Source organism: Fusarium graminearum, chromosome 1, assembly GCF_000240135.3.
Source record: "Fusarium graminearum PH-1 chromosome 1, whole genome shotgun sequence".
Taxonomy (NCBI): Eukaryota; Fungi; Ascomycota; class Sordariomycetes; order Hypocreales; family Nectriaceae; genus Fusarium; species Fusarium graminearum.
In genome coordinates this window covers 8779600-8801505 of record NC_026474.1, presented here as the reverse complement: position 1 = coordinate 8801505, position 21906 = coordinate 8779600, and the positions used below count along the sequence as shown (strand labels likewise).

The following is a 21906-nucleotide window of genomic DNA, read 5'->3' as shown; positions in this document are numbered from 1 at the left end:
TCTGTCTCTTTTCTGTTCTCGTCCGTTTCCTCCTCAACCTCGCCTTCATCCCCCCCTCCATCAAACAAGATATACGCCGTCGTCCTATTGCAGACTGGGTTAAACTAGACCTTTACCAGCCCAGCCCAACCCTACCCAGCCTTGCCTGGGTAATTATTATCGTCTGTCACCGACCGTGTTCAGTCTCGCTTTGGCCGGTCTCAAAATTCAGCCCACCAGCCTCGGACAAGTGAACCGTGCTTAATTGGACTGGACCTGAACTGCCCTGGACAAGGTACTCAAACGTTGATACCTAACTTGACATTTTCTGCCTCTCATTGTTATTTATTATTCGCATCCGCTCCAACCGCCTACAGTGTTTTATCGTTCTTGGAGCTGAGAAAGAAACCCATTGATCAATCAAACGAAAAACAACGGGAGAGCGACCGATCAAATCGACAAGGGTTGCTGGGGCCTCAATCTCAACTCTTCATCTCGCTCACGGTCTTTTCGTCGCGTCAGAGGCTACAATTGGTTGGCTGACACTAGTCATAAGCGAATCCCTTGAATCTGATGTTTCGGATTTCCATGTTTTAGTATCGAAAAGGTACGTATTATTTTTTTCTACTACTCTTTGTGTCTCTCTCTCGGTTTGGCTTGAATATTCGCATTCAGTTTGGGAATGTTTACTTTCCTTGTTCTTTGAGTTGAAGAAGAAGAAGACGGCGACGATATTTTTTCTTGATCAAGATCCATTCATTGTCTGTCCATCGCTCCACCATTCCTCCTCCTCCTCCACCATCACCGCTATTCAAATATGCATATCATATCACCCACTCTATCCATTCATAATTTGCAATAAGAAAGAAAACAAAACAAATCCCTGTCCTTTAACCCCGGGTCCATAATCCACTCTGCCCTGTTTCTCCACCAAGTTACCTACTTCCCCCACTGCGTTTTCACTACGCCTAACCAAACCGGCTGCCAAAGCGAACAAGACATGACCCTTGCTAGCTCAAGGACCCGGCTTCGTGCTTGTGCTTGCTTGTTTGTTTTAGAAGCCTTCTCCATCTCATCTCCAGAAAGGATGAATGTCATGGATGCCAGCGCATAATCCATTAGGGAATTGATGAGCACTGCTGTTGTTCTGTCCTGTGCCTAGACCTAAGACCCATACCCAAACATTGACCTAGGACATCACCGCCGCGGCACTGCAACACACCGTCTTGTTTGCATTTACTCGTCCATGCTTTTTTTTTTTGCTCCTAGCCCCTCCCTTCCCATCTATTCTAATCCCTTGGGTATCCAATATAACGCCTTTTCTTTGCCCTGGGGTCGGTCAGTCACGCTCACGCGGTCAAGTCAACCTCGAAAAGATCTCTCATCTATAACCAACCCCATCACCCTCCTCGCTTCCCTCCATTCTTCATTGCTGCTGTTTGTTTTGAGAGCATTCCAGCACGCACTGCACGTTTTATGACTTACATCATATCTTGCACACCCACTCCGTGTTTTTATCCTTCCAACGTTGCATTCTAAATTAATACTCGCTCTCACGGCTGGACCACACTCGCGCTTCCTTTCTCTTGGCTTTATTGGCCTCGTCATCTTCCACAGCCGTTAACCGTCATGGCAACAGAACAAGACCGTCGTCCAGCTTGGGTTCCTACTCACGACAACATTTACTACCGTCCTCGCCTTACAAAGAAAAAGTCCGTTTCTGGACGGTTTCCTGCTCCGTTAATCGGTCCTCGAAGATCTCGCCCGCAAGCGATCCACATCGTTAGCTACCCGTCTGGCTACGTTCCTAAAGAGCTGCGACCAGAAAGCCAAAACAGAAGCAGACCTCACAGTCCTACACTCGTTGATGAGCCTCGACCTGCACCTTCACTGCAGCCTTCTCCCTCTGGAACTGACACCACCACCACCAACAACAACAACAACAACAACAAAAGAAACACAAAATCTCGTCTAGCCACTCGCCGTAGGGACAAGTTCCTGAGCTCGTTTACTTTGAGCAACACTGAACCTGAATCTATTTCGGGTCCTACAGCTGCCGAAGCGCTATCCAATACTGACCGCTCAACTGGGCAAGGCGCAACTGCCAACACCAATACACCCCAGTCAATTGGCCAGTCTTGCTCGTTGGAATCGGACTTGGCCTGCGAGGCGCCTTCCGCGGTTGGCTCGAGATCTAGATTTACTGGGGCAGGTCCATCCGTATCCCCGCCAGCTTATGACGACATAATTTCACGCCCTGTCTCCGGTTCCAGTACTACTGCGCCTGATTCTACATTAGGTTTTGTCGCTACACCCGCTACAACGCCTTTGATCAGTTCCAATCCTGCCGATTGCAACTCCAACTGTAATAGCAATTCCTCTCAATCAGCCGCAAATATGGCGACTGCACGAACTTCACATCCCTCACTTCCTCTCTCCAACTCAAACCGAAACAGCTTCATGTCTGCCCGTTCATCAAAATCTGCTGTCACTTCAGTCTCAGAGCTTCCCAAGCCCGTCGCTTCCGGCAGTGGCGTGTCTTGCTCAATTCTACTAGCTGAGCCAAACATTTTCCTCTCAGGTTTCGACCATGATGGTCATGGTCACCGTGAAGGCCAGAGTGGCACTGCTTTATTGCGCGGCAAGCTTCAATTGCGCGTTACAAAAAATGTAAAAATCAAGGCTGTTCAACTCAAACTTCTTGGTCGCGCCCGTACAGAGTGGCCTGAAGGCATTCCTCCCCTCAAGCAAGAAGTGTTCGAGGAGGAGAGTCTGCGCACTCAAGTACTGACTTTCTTCAATGCCATGAACGATGGCTGGGAATCCGACTATGGCAACCAGTGCACTTACCGTCTCAAGAGTGGCTCTCCCAATGGCAGCTCTACAAATCTTGTTCGACCCAATGCATCATCCTCTCTGACCCCGCAACAAAATAGCCTTTCTGCCAAAGAGATGAAGCGTTTGTCTCTCCAAAGTGTCCAGTCGCGAAGTTTCCAAAAGGGTGATAGCCCAATCGCCTCGGCTACGCAAGCCAAGGGCTACAGGGTCTTTTACCCTGGTACATATGATTACACCTTTGAACTACCCATCGATCATCACCAGCTGGAAACAACCAAGCTACAATATGGATCCGTCAAGTGGGAATTGCAAGCGACCGTTGACCGAGCTGGTGCATTCAAGCCTAACTTGCACGGTACCAAGGAAGTTTCTATCGTTCGCGTGCCTGACCAACTGTCTCTCGAAATGACCGAGCCAATCTCAATTAGCCGTCAGTGGGAAGACCAATTGCACTATGACATTGTCATCTCGGGCAAGAGCTTCCCCATTGGTAGCAAGATTCCCATCGCCTTTAAGCTCACACCGCTTGCCAAGGTTCAGGTGCACAAGCTTAAGGTCTATGTAACAGAATCCATCGAGTACTGGACAAACGATAAGCGTGTAACCCGCAAGGATCCAGGTCGCAAGATCCTTCTCCTTGAGAAGTCTGCTGGCAAACCCCTTGATTCGTCCTACTCTTCATCCGATATCCGAACCCTCCGTGGCGGAGAACTCGACCCTGAACAGCGACGACAGGCTCGTGAAGCGGCTGCCCGAAGACGAACACAGGAAGCTGCCAGGCGTCAAACCACCGCTGAGCCACTGCCCGAGCCATCTGCCAACCTTCTCGGTGACTTGGACTTGGGGCTCGAGACCATCTGGGGTTCGACAGAAATCGAAGCCAATGTGCAAATCCCGACCTGTGAGATGATGGCCAAGAACAAGGAGCTACGGCTCAACCCCGACTGCAGCTGGAAGAACGTCAATGTGTTCCACTGGATCAAGGTACGATCTCTCAAGTAATTGGTGTGAAACAGCAACTAACATTTTCCAGGTTGTTATGCGAATTAGCCGAATTGATCCTGATGACCCCAGTGGCACAAAGCGCCGACACTTCGAGATCAGCATTGATTCACCTTTCACCGTGCTCAACTGCCGTGCTACCCACGCCAACACCAACCTTCCTGCTTACTCTGGCGCAAACTGCAATGGGGCCACATTTCAGTCTTCTTGCGGATGCCCCGATGCCTTTACCGTCCCTACCGACGCTTCTCCCAGCTCATCGGAGGGCACACTGCCTGGTGTCAACCCTAACAGCACCGACAATCTCCCCGCGCCACCCCAGGCTGCCCATTTGGCCAACGCTGTCAGTGGGCAACAGGAACCCCGGCCAATCCATCTCCTTCGAGTTCCTAGCTTCAATCCTCCTGCATTTGAAGACGATATCGCTCCACCTCCTGCTGCCGAACTCGTCCATGACGCACCTGAGCCTGTCATGACACCCCCGCCACAGTATGATGTCGTGGTCGGAACTCCAAGTGTAGACGGTATGGCCGACTACTTTGCACGACTGGCCGACGCTGGCTATGAGGGCCAAGATGACTCAGAGTCAGATCCCGATGACTCACCCCCAAGGATTCTGGACAGAACTGGACGTGTCAACGTCGCCAACCCCCGAACTCCTGGTGGCCGGAGGATGCCGAGTCGAAGCCTGGAAATTGCCAGGCCCAGCATTCAACTGGATATGAATGCTCTCCGTAACCGAGCTGGACGTGCAGTGTGAAGAGCACTGCCTGTCTGTGTTTGGTTATAACCGGATATACTATACCACACATCAAGACATGCTCACATGCGAGCTTGTTAGCGCGTACCGACGTTTACGCTGATTACGATGTTTACGTCTATTTCTTTATTTTCATTTGTCAAAAGGTTGTACAATCAAGCATATGGGCTGCATCTGGCATGGCTGCAATGGACAAGGTCTTGACGGCGTTATAATTTGCTATTCGATTTCTCAATGATGGCCAGGCGTTTACAAAGAGGGAAAGGATGGCAAAGCAGGTCGTTTACTTGGATTCCATACGGAAGGAGGAAGGGAGGATATACCTTGATTTTGGAGGATATAAATCATGCGCTGGAAGAACGCATACTCACGTATCGATACCACATCGTTTTCTTAACACTGCAATACATGCCACCCGTCATGGGTATAACTCAATTTGGTCCGTGTGCATTTGAGTGAAACATTCATCACCATGATCAAATCAGGGTCCAGACGAAGAGTCCAGGGTCTTACCGTACAAACTACTACCTATCCTGGTGACGACATGAAAACCCGGGGACGTAAGCACTAGTTAAATCGATGTGCTAACCGAGCGGCAAGTATCTCTTGTCATCATCTTGGCAGTCCGAGTTGGCTGTATTCTACCGATTCAGCGATCCGCATCACATCATCCTAAAGCCTTGGAGTCTGTTACTTTACCTCTTCGAGATACGTGATGCCCTTTCCGGACAATCCGGCGAAGTATAGCTTGACGTGACACTCTCGATACAGTAATAATCATGGCTGCTAAAGAAGGGGAAAATGAAGACAATGAAGTGCCAATTAGACAGCGGAAGGCTCATAAGAAGTCTCGTCTTGGGTGCAAGAACTGCAAACTTAGGAGCGTAAAGGTAGGCAGGGAACTTACACACAGCTTTATCAAAAAGTCTTGTATCTTGTGCCACCCAAATCAACACCTACTGACTCAATTCATCTCAGTGCGATGAATCTAAACCCTCTTGCAAACGATGCAAATCCTCAGGTTTTGTTTGTTCCTTCACAGAAACATCACCATCATCCTTCCAACTCGCCCACTTCAACGCAGGTCCCGTCTTCTCCGTCATAGGCAGATCTCTTGGGCCCATCAATCCTGGCTTGAGAGTCCCTGTCGTGAAGCCTGTAAAGGAGGGTATGGGCGAAATTGTTCTTGATGACTTTGCTCTCAAGGCGCTGGAGAGGTTTCGGAAAAGAACCGTTTTCTCAGTTGGTACCAAGAAATCGAAGAGAGTTTATAGTGAGGGGGCTTTCATGCTGGGATTAAAGGTGAGATCCTATATCAAGTGAATGAAGTACATGGCTGATTCATGTCAGCATCCTTTCCTTATGCATGTTTTCATCGCCCTCGCCTATCTCCACGACGAACATCTCAACCCCAACTCAATAGCATCTCACCGCACACCTCTCGCCTTTCACTGGTACCAAGCTACAGCGCTCTTCCACCGCCGTTTAGCAACAGCTAGCTCAGTCCAGGACCCTTCAACGCTTCCCAGCTCCGAGCGTGACTCCCTCTGGACGGCGGGGGCACTCCTCGGGGCTGCTTCGTTCGCTCTTCTCGACGTTCAGAGCGTCGATAATGTCTGGCCCCTCAAAGAATCCGATCCGCTGGACCTGGATTGGCTGAAGATGAGCGATGGGAAGAAAGTCGTATGGAATCTAGCTGATCCGACCCGACAAGAGAGTATCTTCCATGAACTACTCGCAGAGAAAACGTCTATGCCTGATGGAACAAAAGAAATTCCTCCCGATGTCCTCCCCAGTATATTCTACAGCGTTTTCAACCTGGATGCTTCATCATCAGCTTCGACCAACCCCTACCACACCGCTGCATCTCTTCTCGCGCAACTCCTCCCTCACGAGATAACTGATAACACAGTAATACAGTTCCTCAGCTTTCTGACACAGCTGGATCCGCGCTTTCGAAAGCTGCTGGAGGGAAAAGATCCCAGGGCCATGGTTTTGCTGGCGTGGTGGTATACAAAGGCAGCGGTACACAGTTCGTGGTGGATGCAGAGACGTTCGTTGGTGGAGGGACAGGCGATTTGCATTTACCTGGAAAGGTATTGTACAGACGTCGAGGGGATTTGTGAGTTGGTCAAGTTCCCGAAGAGGGTCTTTGAGATTTGTCGAAGTAACGGGGGTACAGCTTCAGAAGAAAGGGGTGCGTCAGTACTGGGAGGTTAGGTATACTAAAAGAAGATTTTTGCCAGTTGCCTGGGGACCCGGAATGTGAAGTTATAGCATAAGATGGTTCTTTGGAACGTGTTGGGTAGCATAACAAGCTTTGGGTTATAACAACAAACGGCCCAAAGAATATCATCTAAGTAGCATGAACTGAACTACTAATTTCATCTCTTATACTTTCAGCGGCCAATTGTTTTGATACTTGAACTCAGTTTTGTACAAAATATGATATACAACGCTACTAGACCAAACGAGGGACCTCTAAATACACCGCGGAATAAACAAAACAAAACTAGACAAGTCACTAGTCTTTAGCCAAACATAAAACGCCATCCTATCCTTGATATCATAACATAGCTTCCTGAGTATCAGGCCCCAACACTAACCTCGGAGTTGACAGGCTGCTTCTCCTTCTCCTTGTCGCCATCCTTGCTGGGCATCAATGGGTGCTCAGGGTCGTAACCGACAGACTTGACTATGCCAAGGCCCTTGGTGCGGCCTTCGCGGAAGAGAAGCCTATCTCCTGGAGCAAGATACTCAGGGCGTTGAACGAAGCGGAATGCAACTGTTGCGCGATCTCCTGTGCGAATGAGCTCTCGGTCGATGTCAATTATCGCACAGGTCTGAGAAACGGGACCAACATGCAGCATAGCCTGATATTTGGTCTTGATGGTGGTGGCATGGGAGAGAATAAGGACTGGAAGAGGGTTAGTATTCATTGACCATCTTTTGCTCAATGAGGATGATCAGTATGGTACTTGCCTTCTGCAATAAACTCTTGATGCACCTTGGGCATCACCTGGCCTTCTACTCTGGGAAGTACCACCATACCCTTCCTCACATCTTTGCGCTTGACCTTCTTGAGAGCAAAAGAGGCAGACTGGCCCGCTGACGCAGCGGGTACTCTTATCCTCTTGCGTTCAATTGACTTAACACCTGTAGAGATGAACTGCCCCAACGAGTCGGGTCCAATAAGGACGTTGTCGCCTTCGTGGATCACGCCGGACTTGATGATGCCGGACACGACGGTTCCTGTGAAAGGCACCGAGAAAGTGTCGTTGACATGGAATTCGAATGGTGCATCAGAATTGTAACGTCCATGGTGAGGGAGAATATTCAAGAACGTCCTGACCAGATCCAGATTCTCGCCCGTAACATTGGAAACAAGGAACACTGGGCATATTCTCTGACTGACGAACTGTGTGGCTGTGTTGATACACTCCTCGCGCGTCTTGATGAATGTCGGGATTTTGCGAGCACCGGGACTCTTCATGATTTTGGTGATCTGTGTTAACGTTTGCTCCAAAATGTTGGGTGGGCAGATATCAATCTTGGTAACAACAACCATGACGGGGACGTTGAGAGCCAGGGCAATTCCAAGATGCTCCTTGCTCATACCGATAAGACCATTGTTAGCTGCCACCATAAGCAGACAGTAATTTGGGCTACTGGAGAGCAAACCAAACACGGTTGTTCTAAGGTACTTCTCGTGGCCAGCCAAGTCAGTAAAAGTGATAACCTTTGCGCTGCGCTTGCCGATTTCTTCCCAAGAAAGTTTGCCTATGAAACATTAGTAAGACTGTGCCTCTCAAAGTACAGTAAAACATACGTCCTGGAGTATCCGAGGTGATAACGTGGCCTGTTGTGTCAAAGCCCATGATCTCCATACCGACAGAGCTAGTTCGGCCAGTTTCAATCTCATGCTTGTGTCGAAAGAGGTTAACTCGCGCCCTTCCTCGTCCGTCGTCAAGATCACCCTTGACGAGCACGCCTAACATGGAACTCTTGCCGGCATCGACTAGAAGAATCGCGTCAGTAAGATTCTTTGATATGCCGATTATCGATATCTTGCAGTTTATGGCACCAATGGTGTTGCGAGTGCCAACTGTATAGTACCTCAAGGAAGGATATGGCTTACCGTTTCCGACTACTGCTATTCTTGTTTCAATAACATCCTCTATTGTAGAAGGAGTCTGCCGTATGAGAACCTTGCCGCTGCAACTCTTGTCCTTCACCGGACCGGCGCTGGTGCTTGCGGCCTCAACATCGCCGCCGACATTCTTGGTCAGCAAGAGATCGCAATCAGCGCGCACTCTCTTTGCTGCTCTTTGTAATGTCTTGTACGCATGGTTCCATTGATCAAGTGTCAAGTTCATTGACTCGCCATGACTCTCGTATCCGATCTCAAAGACACATTCACCAAAACCTTCGTCTAACCGGTCGGATACGAGGTTCTCCAATTGCTTTAGATTCTCATCATCTTCGTCCTCGCCCGATTCAAGAAGAAGTTGCTTGAGAGGAACTCGAGGCGCTGAATCGGCAAGATCTAGATTGTCGAACAATTCATCAAGCTCTTCGTGATGTTCGGTATTTGCGTCGGTGATTTCGGTGGTCGCGACAGCTATTGTCTTGGCTGTGGGATACCGTAGATTCTGCTGTTGCTCTACGTATTCGGCGAAGTCGCTAAGAGCCTGTTGGCCTGTTGTGAGCTTCTGGTTCCCGTGATATCCTTTTGCTGAAGGTGTACCGACAGATTCGCCCTTGCGCTTCTCATGCGCCAATGGCTTCGTTGTTGACATGTTAACAACTATGAGGTCATGCGATTGGTTATATGAGTACTTGTCAACGTCGCAAGGGTGAGCTTGACGACCCAGGAGATATTAATAATGATTTAAGAGATGTGATTTAACAGTCATACGGCGAGAGGTGGCGCAGATTTTCTTTGGATGGTACAGTTTTAAAGGAAGAGTCATAGACAAAGTTGTAGATTTGGAGTGGTAAGTAGGTAGCTAACATGATTCGCGGGGTGGTTACCCACGACTCCGGGACAGGACAGGATAGGACACAGGCAGCCTAGCATTCCACGCCACGGCGACTTCCTTATCGATAAAAGCTCCAGCTAACTACTAGGTAGTAGGTACTTACCTGTAGGTGTAGTATGCGCACCGATATTTTCAATTACCTAGAGCAAGACGACCTCATCTAATTTCTAAGACAGAAGCTTCTTATGACTGCCTTACTGACGATGCGATTCCACTGCTAACTACGACGAAGAACCACAGTATAACATTTGTCGAGACTCGACACATGTCATTTGCTGGGTACCTCTACAGCCCTGCAACATCCAAAGCTGTTGTGCCGCACTTCGGCGGGGTGACTGCATCTGGGCGTTTCAAGCCACATTCATCTATCGGGGTCATCCAGTGCGGGCATTCAGGATCAGAGTCACCAGGGGATACATCCCTACATTCGTCTGCATTTCTTGAACACGATGCCCAGTCTTGATTCGCTGGGCTGTCTTTATCAAGGCGAAGAGTGCTCTTTATCGGCATCAATAATCTTTCGTGCTATTGATGGCCTATCTAACCCTTGAGCTGGGTCTGTCGAGGTGGGATTTCAGCTTTTTGACTTGACATTTACTACTGAATAACGGAGCCGAAGAGTGTGGAACAATAAAAAAACTCAGCCCTAAATCCCGGCCAGAACGTGATCTTGGTTTGGTTGAGCTGCTCTCGGTATGACGTGTGCAGCTCATTCATTGCCTTTGGCTAACATGTGATGCGACATGTTCCGTTATCGCACATGTTGAGCCAGGCTGTGCATATGTTGGATGGCATAGTGTATAATAGTCTAGTCGTTTGTTCTAAAAGGGAACTCCAGGTGAGATCAAGACAACACTGTCACCTAACAAACAGTCAGAACCTGAATTATATATCATCATCATAAACTAAAACTTACCTCTCACAAATAGCATCTCGGATTTCCGGCTGATAGTCTAAGTTTCGGTTAGACAGGATGAATTTAGCCAAAGACGTTCCACATACCTTGAGCTCATCGTCATCATCATCCTCATCCACGGTGTAGATAGTCTCCTCAACCTCTCCTAGGACCAGATTGCAATGGCTGTCGTAAGCCTGTCTCGCCGTTAGCATTAATTCTTTGCCACAGACCAAAGTTTCGACTAACATGCAGCTTCCCCTTGAGTTCTCGGTCTCCTCGAAGCTTGACAAAGACAACTTCGTTGAGAAGAAGTCGGACAAGGTCGAGAGGCTCCGACACATGATGAGGTTCTTCGCCGGCGTCAGCCATCTTTGTGTATGAAAGTAGTTGTTTGAATGAGGTCGGACTCGGTGAGTGAGTGAGTGTCGTGGTGAGCTGAGCTGGATGCCGGATCTGAGCACCAGGTTTCAGTGGGAAAATGCGGGTTGGCAAGCTTGGGAAATCTTCGGGGAAATTGCTGATTCTAGGTATGCAACAAGCCATATCAGGCGGGGATGTATTTATCCCATACTCTACCCCGTACTTTGATGTACTTATCCAGAGCGGCTCAAACTGAACCTTCCCGAATTGGGGTTACACGGCAGCCAAACGCCCCTCGCGTGAGTGAGGAGGTGTTCAGTTGCTCCCGAGGCTTTTCATTTCCCGTCATCCTTGGACATTCCTTTTCGTTTTTCTTCTGCTTCGTATCGTTTGTTGCTTCCAAACACTGATCCAGCGCCATGCTCTGGCGACAATGCCTCCGAAGAACAGGGCCCTGTCTCGCTCGTCCCTCGACAACTCCACTCGCTATCGCGCTACCGATCTACGGCCCACCGCTAGGAGCTGTACGGCCCGCTGTGGTGGGTCGACAACGATGGTTAGCATCAGTATCAAGTGCAGAATCAACTGCTACCTCAACTCCAGTCGCCGAGCCCTATACTCAGTCGGATAGGCATTTGGACGAGCTATTACGAGCTATACGATGCAAAGAAACAGAAAATGTCTTCCCAGCATTTCACGCATGGGTCATGTTGCTGGCCAGCAACGACCATGCCGCTCATCAACAAATGCGCACACTCCCTGTGAACATCCTTTCTGCAGTTATTCGAGCGCTAGATCCCATTCAAAACCCGCAAATCGACATTGCTCATGGTCTCAATATTACTCTGGGTCAAATTCAATTCACTAATGCATGTAATCTGGTGGACGAATTCGGTGTGCGGCATCATCATCTCTTTGTCCTCGAGGCCATGAAGCTCCTGCTAAAATCTCGTCGCGCTGCTGGACGTGAGCTTGTCCTAGCCGACTACGAAGTATTCATGCGCTGTGCTGGTGCTGCCAGCGATATCGCAGCTGCCACCTTCTTTTTTGGTGCCATCAGAGCACACGGTTTAGCTCTTAAGCGCACGACGACAACTTGGAACGAGTTTCTCAAGGCTCGCTACCAGATAAATCCCGCCTATTATCAGTTCGATCGCCAACGAGTTGTTCAACAAGCTCGCCATTCATTCAGAGTCACTTTCAGGACAAGTTTGAGAAACATCAGGCGCATGGAGTCTCTACGACATAGTATGAATGCACTCAAAAGACTCCCCTTCAACCGCCAAAGGCACAGGCTGTGGGCGGACAACTTCTTGTGGCAGAGGCAGAAGACGGGTTTTCAAAGCTACTTTGCCAATTGGCGCCGCTCTAGAGCTATGGGCGTTTTACTAAACGAGGAGTTGCTGTGTAATACTATGGTTGGCCTCAGCCGCAGTGGTTCACTCACACATATACGGAGTATTGTCCTAAAAAAGGGTCTCGGAATCGGCCTCCTTGAAGACAAAGAGACAGGGATTTTCTCCGTCATTGGCAGCAGGACACTCCGATATGGCAGCCCCAAAGCTCCTACCAAACGCTTCCTTAACGCCATGGTCGAAGCCCTGGGGTGCATGTCTCGCATTCGTCTCTGTCTCGATCTAGTCATTCACACCTCCAAGGTATACAGAATCCCAATACCACCTGAGACGTGGAACAATCTTTTCAACTGGGCCTACGTTTGTTCGACCAAGTCAAACCAAGCTCAACGGAGAATGATGGGGAGCTTTCCTCGTTCTGCGTTGGTAGATGCCCAGCTTGTTACCAAAGTATGGGAGACCATGACCTCAGAACCTTACAAAGTCAAACCTACTTTCGAAAGTTATATCGCTCGTATCAAAGTACTCATCTTTCAAGGCAAGTTTGGTGCGGCGAGGGAGATGATTCGTGACCATGCTATAAAGCATTACCGCCGTCTTGAGCGAGAGCACCAGCAAATTGTATTCGATGAGGTCTTGCAAGAAGTCTCTCATGTCAGCCATCGACGCCTTACAATCGAAACCCAGAAGGAACACGCCTGGTACGCGATTCAAGAGTGTGTTCACCATTTTTTCAGCAACGCTACCAGCAACGTCCGTCGACGAGAATCCATTTTCCCACTAACGGCCATACCTAACATCATCTTGGAGTTCGGCGAGTTCATGAATGAACAAATACGTTATCGTACCGCACAAGGCTATGTGTGTCTTGAGCGCAGTGTAACGCCGTGTCGTTTCGAGTGGGTAAGGAGGAAACGCGAAACACTGCCTCAGCTCAAGGGTGGTTTCGAAACCCAAATGCTGGCAATGGATGGCAAGATTGCCGACGTGGAAACATTTGATGAACGCATGGAGAACTGGCCCAGGGACAACGTCATGAATGTGCGAGAGTGGAAACGTGTACCCAACCCTAGGCCTCGTGCCAAGGGTGCGCCGCCCGAGTCGACAGATGTGAATGCGAGAGAATGGTGGAAGACCTTGGCCGGGGAACTAACGAGATAGAAGTTGTTACTGATAGATCTAGACCGTCACCTAGATGTTTCGTTTCGCATATATACAGCGTAGATGTCAGCGCTCATCTTATGAAATAGATAATTCATCACAAGCAAGTCCCAAGTGAGATTCATCTCATTGCGCAACAGCATACCTTTCAAGCTTCCATTCATAGTGGGTATCTAAATTTCGTCATATCCATCTCCTTGACTCTTATCCCAGCCGCGGTTTAACTAACGTACATCCAAAGTTGCAATACAATGTATACAAAACTGACCCAGCCCTTCTCTGCCCTTCCCCTGTTACCCATCCTGTTCCGTAATCCATTCCGTTTTGGAGCTTATTTTGTTACATATTTCCAGTGAAAGGACACTCAAACGATTAATTCAAGAAAGAAACGGCAAAGAAACGGTATAAGTGATGTGACGGAACCGGCCCGCCTAAATCATGACGCGGCTTCGGCGAGGACGCTCAAAAGACTCACGGCTGCACCTCCAATGCCAACTGCACCAAGAGCTTCACCCCATTTCTTTCTCCCTTGGGGACGATCTTCCCTCCTTGTACTTCTTCTATCACGATCACGGTCTCGCTCGCGGTCTCTGTCCCTATCTCTTTCTCTGTCACGATCACGTTCACGATCACGGTCACGGTCACGGTCACGATCTCTTTCACGATGATAGCGCTTGCCGCCATCGTAGTAGTAATCACCGTGTTTGTCGCTGCGTGAGTGACGATCCCCACCATCAGAATACCTTCGTGAGCGACGAGTTGACCTAGACGGGCTCGTTCTTCGGCGATCGCGATGATCATCACGGTGGTCGTGATTGCGATCACGGTGTCTGTCATCTCTATAAGAGCGAGGACTTCGGCTGTCTACCTCGTAAGGCTCCGGGTCGAAATGAACGCGGTTTTCGTTCTTGTTCTTCAGGATTGGCTTTGGGAGAGTAGTGCTGGAAGGGGACGTCTTGCTCTTTGTGGGGGGATTGACAATTACTGGGTAGCTCTTTGTACCCTTTTCCGAAGACTTGTCATCTTCATCGTCTGTGACGTCGCTTTCTTCAAAGACCCCACTGTCATCGTCGTCATCCTCTCGACTACTCTTCGAATCCCTACGCTCAGGGTAGTGATCATGCCTGCGAGGTGGTGGACCACGTGCCAAGCGCGCAGCACGGCATGCCGCACTTTGACGGGCATACTCCTCAATCTGATCTCGAGTCAAAATACCCAAGACTGCAACGTAATCAGGACGTGCCTCATATCGCACACCAGCCCGTTCAAGCACCTCGGGGCTGACACGCTCTCGTCTGATTCGAGTCCATTGAGCATCAGGTGGAATCTCATTGCCCCATCGGTCTGGAGCTAGCCGAGGAGCACTGCTACGTGGGCTGCTACCATATGATGGTGGTCCGCTATTCAAATGATGGGGCATAGGGGGCATAGAGCGTGGAGAGGCCCCGTAGTGATGAGCAGTTGGCGAACTGGACATCTCTGGAGCACCTGGCAGACTGTTGGGTGGAAGCTGCCTGGGCTCAGGAGCCAGGCTGTACTGGTCGTTGGGCTGAACATTCAAGTTCGTCATTCGAGAGTTGAGTTTGTCCATACTGAGCAGGTCCTGGGTTGATACGAGTGCCATCGAGTAGTCAGACTCACTGTCGCCATCTTTCGGCGATTGTGATACAAAGTCTCTAGAGGGGTCACTGTTTAATCTGCGTCGACCACCAGTAAGGATAACAGGAGGATACTTCTCGTAAGGGCTACGGTTGTCTTCTCCTGGCGAAGAAGGCTGGGATCGTGCTTCTTGTTCTAGGAGACCTCGGACAGAAGGGTAGTTTCCGCCGTTCTGGTTCTGAACGGACTCGAGCTCACGAATGTATGCTCGTAGAACATCCTGATGCCGTGTTAATCGTAACGGTCTACAAACAATCATGGTCAACAACTCCTCGTACCTTGTGTTTACGTAGCACTTGAGGTGAAAATCCTCGATCCTCGAGTTCGATCTTGAACTCGCGCCACAAACCATCATCATCTTCGGTAAAGCTACCCTCATTTCGGTTTCGGAACAGTTTGGTGGCGATTTCGTCAACAACATCCTTGATTCTCTCTAGACCCTCTTGGCCTTCGATAACTCTGGTGGGTCTGTTCTCGGCATGCAGCTGAACGGCGTCGAGAAACAAGTCAAGGCCATGTTGTTCATCGTCAAGTTTCTGTTTCATTTCAAATAGCTTGTTATCGCGTAGGCGTTCGTCCTCGGCCATGATAGCACGGCCGTCTCCATATCTGCACAGGAGCGTCTCGAGTTCAGCTAGAGCGAAACCGCAGCTTTCAACGTGAGTTGAGAGTTTTCGGGCGTAAAGTGACGTAGATGAAGCATCGGCGTTGTTCAAGAGGGAGTCTTGGTCAGCAGCTTCGATACGCACATGTCGTAGGATTCGATGAAGGTTGCGAACAGCATCAGCGACATCAGTAAATGGAAGCCCTGACTGTTTGGCGCGGAGATAAAGATTTCGAGCAAGGGCATCGACAGCATCGATATATTGGACGGTTGAGCCGCCGCTCATGGCTCGTGTTTTTAGGCTCAGAAGAGCTTCGATGCCGGTGTTAAGCTGGATGTATAAGTTGGTTATAGTATAGCTTATAGGAGCGATGCGAGTGGTTGTTTCTTGTAAGTATTCGTTTATAGGCAAGATTGGTATAAACTAGTGACTTTGCTGCTATTCGTTTCTATAGAACGAACGTTGATATTATACGTTGGGTGCCAAGTGGGGAGATCGTAAATAAATATTTAAGGCCTGTTTATGACAAGAGAAGGGTAAGAAAAGTGGAAGGGTTGGGCGGGTAGAAGAGAGGGATCTGATTATCAAGAGCAGTCCAGTCAAAGGTTGGGGAGGTACGAAGACGCATGGGATGGAACAGGCACGCGGACGAGGCAAAGGAAAGAACGAGATGGATGGAAGGAAGTGGGTGTGTAAATTTTATTTGGGTAGAACGTGGTTGGTAGGTACTGCCGGGACTGTACCTTCTCAGGGCATGTGGTTAAAGTGTTCCATCGGTGCCCGGAGGGTCACAATACCATACCATACCATACCATACCATACCACACTCGGGCATGCTTATATTGGAGAGTACATGACAGTGGGCGGACAATTGTTGCTTGTACATGTCACTCGACGCATTTACTCGTGTGATGATGATTTCACTTTCTCGTGCCTCAGATCCCATGCCTAGTCTGTCTCGAAAAGAAGAACATCGCCGGGCAAAAAGAGAAAAGAAAAGAAAAAGCACAGGGTTCTTCTATCCATTGCTGTATGTCCTATTTCCGGGGACGAACTCAGTACCTGTGGGGAAACGTTGGGTTCCTTGTCTTTGTCTTGGGTCCTGGGTCTAGTGACGTAGGTAGCCGCTGTAAACTAGCAGCCTTACATCATCGCTTATACCTTCTACAGCCCTGTCAGGGATATGCTACATGGTTCGCAACTGGAATTCGATACTTGCTGCAATTGCTCATGATCGTCGTCTTTTACTTTGTGTCTCTCTGTACTTTAACTCCTTCCTCCGGGTCTGAATTGATTGGTCTTCGCGTACAAAGTTCAGCAATACGAAAGAAAACCGTTTCGTTCTGGCGTATTCCACTTCGTCTCTTAGCTTCTCGCTGCGCCACCCGCCCGGCAACGGGGCGCTGCGTGGGGCATTCTTTAATTTAGCGGCATCAAGAAAAGGCGTCCCTTGTCAGAAAGAGAAAAAAGATCAAGATCAGGATGACGACTTTTAGTCTAATCTAGGGACCAAACGATTAGTTACAGGGTCCTTTATCCGGAGAAGGGGGTATTCGAGCGTTTCATCTTGTCTATACTCCTGTCTATCATTTCATCACCAGCTGCCAGTTTAAGGCACAGCTTGGTTGATTGCGTTGCCGTTGCTCACTCACAGATCGAGAACCAGCCTCTTGGGGAAAACAAGGGAAACGAATACTTGGTTTCCTCGACATTATCGCTTGTCTCCTCTTCTCCCCTCCCGCTCGTGCTCGGCCTCGTGTTACTAGTGCACAGGTAGAGTCTTGACTTGGCTCGGCTTAACTCGCTTCGCTGGTACTCCATTTGTCATCCTCTTGGTCGTCTTCTAGAATATGACTACTGGAGTTAACTTTCGCAATGGGCTCCTCATTTGCCTCTAGTCAATTCCTAACAAAAACATCTCTTTTCACTTGTTTCCTTTAACTCTGGCATCTACCCATTTCTAGTACTGTGCCCACTCCCGTGCCTTTATACTACATCGTACACCAGGCCGAGCAAACCGAAACTGATCTACAATGCAGGGCACTCTGCGCTGTCACGATCACTTTCCATCTCTTCTTCTGTTCCATGTACGTACCTAGGGTATGTCATGTACAGCATCCTTGCTTGCATGTTCTCCCCTCCACTGCCCTTGAACCCAAAGACCAAGCCTCTTTGTTTTGTGTGGAAGCTCGGCTTCGTGCATTAGCTACAAACACTTGCATGCCGGCAAGTCTTCCACGACAGCTTTGACCATCAGATAGGCTGTGCTCGTAAAAACATAGGTGGTATTAAACACAGTCTCGAGTAGCGTAATAGGCAGCAATTCAACACTCCTCCTCCGCCCCGATTCATTGTTATACTTTTTGTGTTGTCATTGAGGCTCTGCCATCGATTACAGGTATATACAGTCTAAGCTTTCGGGATTCAACGAGTGACTCATTCATAAGTACAAATACGTCACTATGCGATGAGACCAATAGATGATTCCCTAGGTTAGCATGCACAGAGGTATGGAAAGATTGCCACGCATGTTTACCTGGGTAGATACTCACTACTGCCAGGGTAGGCTTGGCTACCTACCTTTGATGATACCTATTCATCGCGTAGCCGCATCACAGGTCTGAATAGTGGGCAGATTGCCTTCTCGCCACTGCATCTTTATTCGGTGTACCGTGATAGGTCGTCTGGCTGCGTGGCTCGTCGCAATGTTCCGAGACTTTGTATGAGTCGGTGTATCAACTATGCGGCTGCCTTTTGTTTCTGTGTTCCAACGAATTAAAATCGTATTGCATGTCACGCAGAAAAGAAGTCCCTTGCAAGTGCAGTCGTACAGTTAACTGTGACGCACCAGACCGTCCTTTCTTTTGAAACGCCTCTATTTTTCTACTGTAACATAGCATAACATTTGATGATGACTTGCCAAGCCTAACTACCGATTCCTCCTTGATGAGTTGACATTATCGCTGTAAACAAACGGCATCTTTGTCTGATAAACCAAATGCCCATCGGCATGTGATTTTGATTAACACGCCCGCGCCCCCCCCCCCTCTTCTTTCTCTCGCATGCGCCGTGTGTAGCCGATCTCTCTCGATCTTGATACCGCCCTACGTCCTTTTGAATCTTCACTACCACTGCTGGGCGTCGGTTCGCCTCCATTCCTCCAATCACCTTGATTGCCAAGCCTGATGACTAGTCCCATTGGTACCAAATCAAATGCTACGACTTTCAGCCGCATGCCATGTGCTGTCGCAGGCCAGCAACGTGCTGACAGGCGAGAGCCTGAGTAGCGTAGATCTTCTGGCTGCCTTATGGGAAATCTCTCTTTTCTCCGAGTTCTAGATTGCCAACTTTTCCAGCGAGTATGCCTCCACCTTCTGACTGATCAGGTGTCCAGTCTCTCGCGTGCTGCGCTGCACCACTTCACCGCCCGACACCACCTTGCTCTTGGTAGGAAGCTGCTTCGTCTTGAGTCCCAGTGGGAGCAGTCGAGACTCCAGACCCTCCAGTTGCATAGAGACTGGTTTGCTTGTGTTCCATTTGGGTCGGCCCACGCCGCCCTTCTGGGCAGCTTGTCCATATCGGACTGCCTCGCGAAGGTACCCGTTGATAGTCACAACCTCTTCGATACCTTCAAGGGCAACGCCCACCTCGTTATGCAACGACGTCAGTAGATCGCCAGCATCAGAATTGTCGCCTGAAATGTTATCATTGAACAACCATCCTCCGGCGCCAACAGCGTCAATGCACCGGCCAAGGAGGTCTGAGATCAATGCGATCACGCCATCCGGGGGCGGGTCGCTGCCGTCAAGATCAAAACTGCTTGAGTCGAGATACAGTGATGTCCACGCTCCTCGGACAAGTTCCACTCGGAGTGTGTGGATGAGTGACAAAATATCATGCGTCTTGAGCGTAGTCCGCATTGCCTTGATAGTAGTCAGTGCTGGTAGACGCCAGAGTTTAGCGAAAGCCAATGTGAGTCCTCGTGAACGGCTACTGCTGTCGTCTCCGAGGTAGTACTCAGTAATGGCAATGTCCCGTTCGAGATCGTCAAGGTCCATGTCGTAGTTTTCAGCCCCATCGTGTGCCTCGTTGGTCAAAAGCTTGCTGCTGGCTGGCTTCTTGGAATCAATGATGAGATCGAGGCTGACCATCAAAGCTCGGATGGCAAGTAGCAACTCTAGCTCGCCAAGTGGTGTGGCCTGGAGGTAGTTCAGCATCAACGTCGTTGATGGGTCAGCATCAGCCAAGCTGGCCAAGAGATCCTCAACGAGAGCTTTGTTGTCTAGAGCTTCCACATCAAGCTCGTCTCGGAAAGCAGCTTTCAAGTTTGAAAGGGTCAGGTGTCCTGCAACAACGAGGTAGGATGTAACATTTGTGTCGGGTAGAATGAGTTGCAGCTTTAGTCGTGACTCGGGGGCTTCGCTCATAGAGAGAGAAAAGGTGCGCCCGATGGCATACAGAACCCAACGCCTGTCAACGACAGCGTATGACGATCCTCCCGTAAGCCACTCCCATTCAGGAAGCTCAAGAGAGTCCTTGTCTTCTTTGCCGTCTGCAACAGATCGAAGACCGACATGGAAGCGGCTGCGAAGCAACTGTTCCCATTCGCCGAGGTCGCCCTTTGAGAGATGTTCATCGGCCATCTCGAGTTCTTTGCGCAGTTTGGTCATGTACTTGTCAGTCATTGAGCCAGGAACGTACTTGGAGAACTCCGCTGCGAGCTTGTCTGTTTTGGCCTTCTTCGCAGGGATCTCAGTTGCAGTTCCGCGACCGATAGAGTCGATCAGAAGACCCTGTTTCCGTCGTTTGCCATGGGTCTTAGGGGGCTCAATCTGGATTGACACAAGCGCATTATCTACGAGAGCGACCATCAATTCCTGGCTTCTCAGGTAACTGATGAATTGGCATGATTGTGGCTTCTCTCCTTCGGAAAATACCTCCGACAAATCAAGGGGTGCACTAGCATGAATCGAGCGGTACTGGTGGTTGTAAAGGCTGATAGACTCGGATGAACAGGATAAGACGAAAGGTCGGGACAAGCGAGCAAACGAGATCGCATTCTCTGTCTGCACCACCGACTTCAACTTTGGGACAGGCGTGGTCAAGTCGTAGATGCTCAGGGAGCCCTCTCGCAACCGCATCAACAAGGCTGCTTGCACGTCAACTTCGTAAGTAGATTTATCGGTGCCACGAGGCGAGGGGGTGCCTATGGGGGCGATTTCTAGGGGCGACAGCTTCTGTATATCCAAGGTAGTTGAGGGAGCGCCTGAAGATACAGCCAGAACGACTGAGTGTGGTCTCTCCTGACCTTGGCTTAGGGTTCTCAACACAAGTGCAACCAATTCAGGCTCAGAATTGGGTGTCTTGGGAAGCGCGCTGAAAACATCGGGCTTATCCTTGAAGATTCCTTCGCGGAACTCAGCAAGTGTGCCTGAGGTGATGTAGTCCACTTCGAAGCTTTCGATCTGGGTTGGGATGGTGTCTTGCACGGTTGATTTCGATGAAGTCCACTGGATCGCGAGAGTTTCGGAGGATAGCGAAACAAACTCTCCGTTTTGACTTACGGCGATCACGTCGCCAACATTTGCAGTTTCGGATACACTGGAAGCGCAAACGAGGTATTGGATAGACGAGTCCTTATCAAGGAGGACAGGAGAGGCAATCGTGGTAGAGGTAGTCTTGCCATCCTGGCTAACAACGTCCTTAAAGAGTGTGATCTTCTGGCCGGTAGAATCGCGGGTAGAGATATATGTGTACCGTGAAACATCGTTGGTGCCCGATCGTCGGATTCTAACAGAGTAAGGAGCGCAGGTGAATGATTCTTGAGGTGGGATAGGATACGAAGTAATCAGACTCGATGCTGGAATCTACACAATGTTAGTGATATTGGACACCGACTCCAAACTTGAACATACATCGTAGATGCTGGCTGTTTCTCCATCAACACCAACAACCACTTCTGTTCTCTTCTTCTTCTTCTGGCCATCGCGCAAGCCGTAGACCTCTCGCGCAACAGTGCGACCCTTAGTATGATCCAACGGTCGAGGAAGAGTCGCCAGCACAGAAGGCTTATGTATTCTGTACTCGGAAGCCATGGCGACTGCGGTATCGAAATGCTGAGTTATACCGTGGGCTCCAAGAAATACAATTCAGTAAGTCGAATAGTTCGACCTGCAATTTTCCTACAGAGATCGATAAGACGAAGCTTCACAAAAAAAAAAGTTAGAGCGGACCGAAACAAATTCCG

At 49.4% G+C, this 21906-nt stretch overlaps 7 protein-coding genes across 7 annotated transcripts; 3 read left to right on the top strand and 4 right to left on the bottom strand.

The window, feature by feature from the left end:
• Positions 1-1608: 1608 nt before the first annotated feature.
• On the top strand, positions 1609-4914 carry FGSG_02738 (uncharacterized protein; the record flags this gene model as incomplete). The annotated part of the gene is made up of 2 exons (XM_011320399.1): positions 1609-3801; positions 3851-4914. 2 exons carry the CDS (start codon positions 1609-1611, stop codon positions 4577-4579), a joined length of 2922 nt encoding a protein of 973 aa, XP_011318701.1. The 3' UTR covers positions 4580-4914.
• Positions 4915-5051: 137 nt separating this feature from the next.
• On the top strand, positions 5052-6799 carry FGSG_02737 (uncharacterized protein; the record flags this gene model as incomplete). Its single annotated transcript, XM_011320398.1, has 3 exons — positions 5052-5139; positions 5351-5469; positions 5930-6799. 3 exons carry the CDS (start codon positions 5052-5054, stop codon positions 6797-6799), a joined length of 1077 nt encoding a protein of 358 aa, XP_011318700.1.
• A 368-nt stretch (positions 6800-7167) lies between these two features.
• FGSG_12194 (GTP-binding protein 1) lies at positions 7168-9378 on the bottom strand (the record flags this gene model as incomplete). The annotated part of the gene is made up of 4 exons (XM_011320397.1): positions 7168-7496; positions 7631-8359; positions 8409-8597; positions 8718-9378. The coding sequence occupies 4 exons, from the start codon at positions 9376-9378 to the stop codon at positions 7168-7170; spliced, it is 1908 nt and encodes a 635-aa protein (XP_011318699.1).
• Positions 9379-10127: 749 nt separating this feature from the next.
• FGSG_12193 (uncharacterized protein) lies at positions 10128-10974 on the bottom strand. Its single transcript, XM_011320396.1, has 4 exons — positions 10766-10974; positions 10624-10713; positions 10538-10574; positions 10128-10483 (listed from the first exon to the last, which is right to left on the bottom strand). The coding sequence occupies exons 1-4, from the start codon at positions 10886-10888 to the stop codon at positions 10443-10445; spliced, it is 291 nt and encodes a 96-aa protein (XP_011318698.1). The 5' UTR covers positions 10889-10974; the 3' UTR covers positions 10128-10442.
• Positions 10975-11312: 338 nt separating this feature from the next.
• On the top strand, positions 11313-13502 carry FGSG_02735 (uncharacterized protein; the record flags this gene model as incomplete). The annotated part of the gene is made up of 2 exons (XM_011320395.1): positions 11313-11418; positions 11483-13502. 2 exons carry the CDS (start codon positions 11313-11315, stop codon positions 13393-13395), a joined length of 2019 nt encoding a protein of 672 aa, XP_011318697.1. The 3' UTR covers positions 13396-13502.
• A 329-nt stretch (positions 13503-13831) lies between these two features.
• On the bottom strand, positions 13832-16494 carry FGSG_02734 (uncharacterized protein; the record flags this gene model as incomplete). Its single annotated transcript, XM_011320394.1, has 3 exons — positions 13832-15274; positions 15333-15989; positions 16477-16494. 3 exons carry the CDS (start codon positions 16492-16494, stop codon positions 13832-13834), a joined length of 2118 nt encoding a protein of 705 aa, XP_011318696.1.
• A 2500-nt stretch (positions 16495-18994) lies between these two features.
• FGSG_02733 (uncharacterized protein) lies at positions 18995-21754 on the bottom strand (the record flags this gene model as incomplete). Its single annotated transcript, XM_011320393.1, has 2 exons — positions 18995-21519; positions 21565-21754. The coding sequence occupies 2 exons, from the start codon at positions 21752-21754 to the stop codon at positions 18995-18997; spliced, it is 2715 nt and encodes a 904-aa protein (XP_011318695.1).
• Positions 21755-21906: the final 152 nt, after the last annotated feature.

Excerpts from the sequence above, each read along its gene's own strand:
- FGSG_12193 (XM_011320396.1), bottom strand. The coding sequence starts at position 10,888 with ATGGCTGACGCCGGCGAAGAACCTCATCATGTGTCGGAGCCTCTCGAC. Across the intron at positions 10,575-10,623 it reads ATGATGACGATGAGCTCAAG|ACTATCAGCCGGAAATCCGA; the intron begins GTATGTGGAACG and ends ACCGAAACTTAG. Across the intron at positions 10,484-10,537 it reads CGAGATGCTATTTGTGAGAG|GTGACAGTGTTGTCTTGATC; the intron begins GTAAGTTTTAGT and ends ACTGTTTGTTAG.